The sequence below is a fragment of the Alosa pseudoharengus genome, unplaced genomic scaffold (genome assembly GCF_046254945.1).
Source record: "Alosa pseudoharengus isolate Yale_2024_CS ecotype anadromous, Long Island Sound unplaced genomic scaffold, YU_APseudo_1.1 YU_APseudo_1.1_scf_23, whole genome shotgun sequence".
Lineage (NCBI taxonomy): Eukaryota > Metazoa > Chordata > Actinopteri > Clupeiformes > Clupeidae > Alosa > Alosa pseudoharengus.
The window spans coordinates 2485427-2490426 of NW_027468685.1; the positions used below are offsets into that span (position 1 = coordinate 2485427).

The 5000-nt window shown below is 53.0% G+C and overlaps 1 protein-coding gene across 1 annotated transcript in view; it reads right to left on the reverse strand.

Annotated features, from left to right (window-relative positions):
* Positions 1-1846: 1846 nt before the first annotated feature.
* The window catches only part of LOC143140479 (uncharacterized), a 70400-nt gene continuing 67246 nt past the window's right edge, over positions 1847-5000 (reverse strand). The window contains exon 13 of the mRNA XM_076301402.1: positions 1847-3211. Within this exon, the coding sequence (XP_076157517.1) occupies positions 1847-3211 (1365 nt within the window). The remainder of the gene's footprint in view (positions 3212-5000) is intronic.

Genomic DNA, 5000 nt, shown 5'->3' on the forward strand with positions numbered 1-5000 from the left:
ATGATTGCACCTGGGAGAGGTAGGCTACATTCCCTTTATTATTATAATCACTATTGATAACGCATTATATACGGAACAGGCGAGAATGCATCTCGATCAGCAAGTGTTACTGGGTTTCGCCTGAGCGTTGTAGATAGATACCTTTATATGGCTCTGGGTTTCGCGATTTGATTTCTGCATTGTTCAGTAATAGGTGCTAGGCTACGCTCATTTTTAAAAGATGCATTTAATCCGAAGTCATGTCAGCTCTCTCCCCAGGGAGTAGGGCTGTCACTTTTTATTTGAACATGACGTGAAATATCCGTAGTCAAACTGTAAATAAACTATTCGGTTTTTAGTGCTGTGTAGCGCATTTCTACAGTCTATGATTAGTTTTATTTTATTGTTTGCCATCTCATTCAGTGCTACATGATCCAGGGCTCATGACCAAAGCAAGCCAATATAATAGCCAGTAGCCACAATGAGCCATATGCAGCCACCCTGTTTCGACAATCAGGTGACGTACAGAACGGCCAGCAGATAATTACGTCCCCAACTAATCTAAAATGTGGTGTCTTGAAATACTTTGGGTTCAACGACATAAAGTGACCGTTAAATATAATGTTAAAGAATGTATCTGTGGATAATTGTGGCTTTAATCGGTCGAAGTTGACTCCATTTCGTGGTGTCTCACGTAACTCAAAGCCAGGCAAGCTGAGGACAGGCGCTCTCTCTGTTCCATCGTCGTTATGGTAACCAAACAAGTCTTCTTCTGTCTAGGTTTGTTTGTAGGTTTAAGTGTTCTTCTTCTATGTGGTCCACCTACTGGAGGGGAGTGTTTACAGCAGTTCCGTTTCACACATGCGCAGTCTACGCGTCACTTTGACGCGCGGTCTTAAAATTCGGTCGACTCAAAGACGCGACGCATGCTGTAAAAATGACGCAAATCTCGTCACGCACTCACCAGTGCCGCGTGCGCGGGACGCAGACGCGGGAGCGTACCATACGCTTAAGAACACGGTCTCCTGACTGGGCACCAAAGAGCTCTTCTGGTGGTTGACCCTGAGCCCTAGCGCTGAGATATGCGCGACCACTGCAGCGGCATCTATGTGGGCCTGAGCCTCCGACTGGGAGCAGGTCAGCCAATCGTCGAGGTAGGGCAGAATACGTATTCCCTGTGCCTGCAATGGACCCAACGCCGCTGCTATACACCTGGTGAACACACGAGGCGCCAGCGCAATGCCAAAAGGTAGGACGCAGAACTGGTACGCCCGTCCCTCCAAGGCAAACCGAAGGAACTGCCTGTGATGTGGTGCAATCGGCATGAAAGTATGCATCCTTCAGGTCGATGGTTGTGAACCAGTCGCCCCCCTGAATGCTCTGGAGAACTTCCACAGTGCGCAGCATACGGAATTTCAGGACCTTGAGGTGGGCATTGAGAGGTCTCAGGTCTAGAATCGGGCGGAGACCGCCGTCCTTCTTGGGAATAATGAAATACGTTGAGTAAAACCCACCTTCTTGTGTCTGCCTGTCGACTGGCGTAATGGCCCCCTTTTCTAAGAGAGCGTTGATCTCCTGTCTCAGGGCTAGGGCCTTCCCTGGGTTGCTCACGATGGTGGTCTTGACCCCTCTGAAGCTTGGCGGTCGGCGTCGAAATTGGATGCTGTAGCCCCCTGACAGGGTTGCCAGCACCCAGGGGTCTGATGTTAATGTCTTCCAGCGTTCGAACTGCTGGCTGGAAAAACTGCCGACCGCCGGTGTGAAGCTGTCACCGTCTGCCCGCCCGCCCCCTCTGGTCTCTAGAGGGGCGACGTGCATCGGCTCTGGCGTCCTGTGCAGAGTGCGGGAGGTGGTGGAGCGGCGAAAGTCATACATCCGCTGTGGCTCCTGGCGGGCAGATGGCCATGCTGCAAGCGCTGGCGCCGGCCCCCTTGAGGTTGGAGCCCTGTGCCTGCTGTGCGGCCTGACCAAACAACTCCCCAGGGAGGACAGGGAGAGAGCGAAGTACCCTTCTGTCAGGCTCTGCTAGCGGAGACTGGGCCAGCCATATTTGGCGGCGGGCGAGGGTTAAATATGCCATTAGCCTACCAAGTTCTCTGGTCATGTAGGCGAGGGCCTGGAGTGACGCGTCACTCAGCTCCTGAGACGATGTCTCGTCTGCCCCCTGGGACGTCTGGGCGAGGGCCAGCATCAGGTGGGACATCGAATTACCAATGCGTCCCATACGTGCTGCCGTGTCATAGCTTCTGACAATCAAGTCATCCGTGACACGGCACTGTGCCCGGGGGCAACGGGCATCAGGCCTAAGAGCCTCATTGGGAGACAGAACCAGGGCTGCCATTGATGGCTCTATGTTCGGCATGCTCTGCAGACCATAGTGAGCGCCCTGCATGGTCGCTAGCGCCCTGCAGTCCCTGGGGAGATGGGAAAGCCGTCTAGGGTCTGCCCAGCACCTCTGCAGCTCTTCAATATACGGGGCCGAGGGCGGCACCGCCAATGTGGAGGGATGCGTGGAGCCCCTAAAAAAGGCATTCTGCCTAGGCACGGCAGCTGGCGCCGCATCCAGCCCCAAACGGGCTAACGATGCCTTCAAAGCTGGCTGAATCGAAGGTTGACCAGCCTCTGACACTGCCCCTGTACTCTGACTGGCGGCGTGGGAGCTGGTCTGAGAGTCACGAGAGGCAGATTCGTGCGGCTCAGGTTCACCCAACTCTAAGCTCTCTGAAGCCCTGATAGAAAGCTCGTCCTGGCCCTGGGCCCTGACCGCCGGTGACAATGACGGCGGTGATAGCTCATCCTGCCAGGCTAAAGGGGTTTCAGCGAGAACACTGCCCTGCACACTCAACACCGGTGGTCGTAAGGCGGTGAGCAGAGTCTTGATCTGCTCAAACTCCTCAGCCATCTTCTCCACCTTAGAAGCTAAGTCGGCCTTCTGCTTCTTACCTCTAGAGGCTGTGTGTGAAGCCCCGTGTTGGCGCTTGCCAGGTCTCATGGCTGGCGCCACCTCTTGCCCCCCACTGCCCTGGGAAGTACCGGGCTGCTGATCCACCTGGGCTAGCCTAGCTGACCGCGCTGCCACACTGAGGCAAATGCAATTCATGCATGCCTCTTCAGTCAGCCCTTGCCTCAGGTGTTCAACCCCCAGGCAAGAGGGGCATACCGTGTGGCCATCCTCTGGCTCGAGGGGGGCCCGACAACCGGCACAGGACGAGTGCATGTCCAGCAAAGTGCCCTATGTAGCTAGGCGGGAGAACACCAGGCTGATCAAAGATAAAGCTGTAGCCACCGGCGAGTGCACCCTGGCTCTGACAGCTGTAAACAATAACAATCTCTGCAAGATGTTTAACTTAAACAATCTATAAATGATGTTGGCTTTGTCCCTTTACCGGAGCGAATATCACGCTGCCAAACATATATACACACAACTTAATCTAAATGGCGCACTTTGCCACGACTCGCCTGTAACAGGCAACTGAGAAAAGAAAACAATGTCTACGGCGAGAAACACCCGTCGACTGCAGCGAAACAAATCACCAACAAGTCGTGATAAACGTATAACTTACCTTAATTGAACCGGAGAGCTAGCCATCGAAAACCTCCGCCCGCGAGTCCGCGGCGAGAAACACCGCCTCGCAGAACTCAACGCTCCCCGAGCGAGGCCACTCAGCGCGAAGCAAGGTATCACGAATGGCTTTACCGGTTTGAAGAATTATAATGTAGACTAACGTAGTCTCTAGGAGGGTGAACCAGCTGGTCACAGCTCCAACCTCTGTGGGTAGCGAAACTCCAGCGTGTTAGTCCAACAACTGCAATCCTGCGTCAATCGCGAGAAGATTCAAGAGGTCACTTCCTGGGTCGACCTCTCTTTTGTGCTGGCGCACATCGATGACGTCACCCAGGTCACAGGTGACTTTGTTGTTACTAATACTCGACCTGCACGTTCGTGTGATGAATATCCATGTGCTGAAAGCACCGCCTCTGGCGGTCAGGAGAAACGAAATAGAACTACTGGTGTAGTAAGTCTGTAGGTTAACAGGCGGTAAGTTACATTTTCAGTTTTGTGTTTCTCTCTTTCTGTCTCTTTCTCTCTCTCTCTCTCTTTTCTTCTTGTTCACTCCATTCCTCAAATTCCATCCTCTCGTTTGTCTCTTACTGTCTCTGTCTCTCTATCACACACACACACACACACACACACACACACATATATACGCCATCACACACACTCAGCATTCTCCAGCAGCCTTTTCATGTTGGGGCGTCTCTTAGGCAACATCAATTAACCCCCATTCTGCAGCAGATAGCAGAGCTCAAGCACAGGCTGCCCCCTCACAGATAAGTACAGCAGCCACGCCACTGATATTTATTAACTTCATTAGGCCACACACACACACACACGCACACACACGCACGCACACGCGCACACCCGCGCACACACACGCACACACACACGCACACACGCGCACGCACGCACGCACACACACACGCACACACACACGCACACACGCACGCACGCACGCACACACACGCACACACACATGCACGCACGCACGCACACACACACGCACACACACACACACAGCCCTCATAGATAACTGCAGCAGCAGAGATATTTATTAACTTCATTAGGCAGGAGACGCGGATGCACACAGCAGCCTGATTGCAGCCAAATTCAATAAGCCAACATGGGGGGGGTCTTATCTTAAAGGTCTACGACTGGGAGTGTGTGTGTGTGTGTGTGAGCCAACATGGGGGGGTCTTATCTTAAAGTTCTACGACTGGGAGTGTGCTCTCGTTGCTAAGAGCGTGGGGGGGGGGGTTGTGCTGACACTGTGTGTGTGTGTGTGTGTTTGTGGTGTTTTTGAGTATGTGTGTGTTTGTGGTGTGTGTGAGTATGTGTGTGTTTGTGGTGTGTGTGAGTATGTGTGTGTTTTGAAGTGTATTCATGTATGTATACGTGTGTGCACTCTCCCTGCTAAGAGCAACGAATGGGAGTTGGGAGGTATAGGTGTGTCACGGTGTGT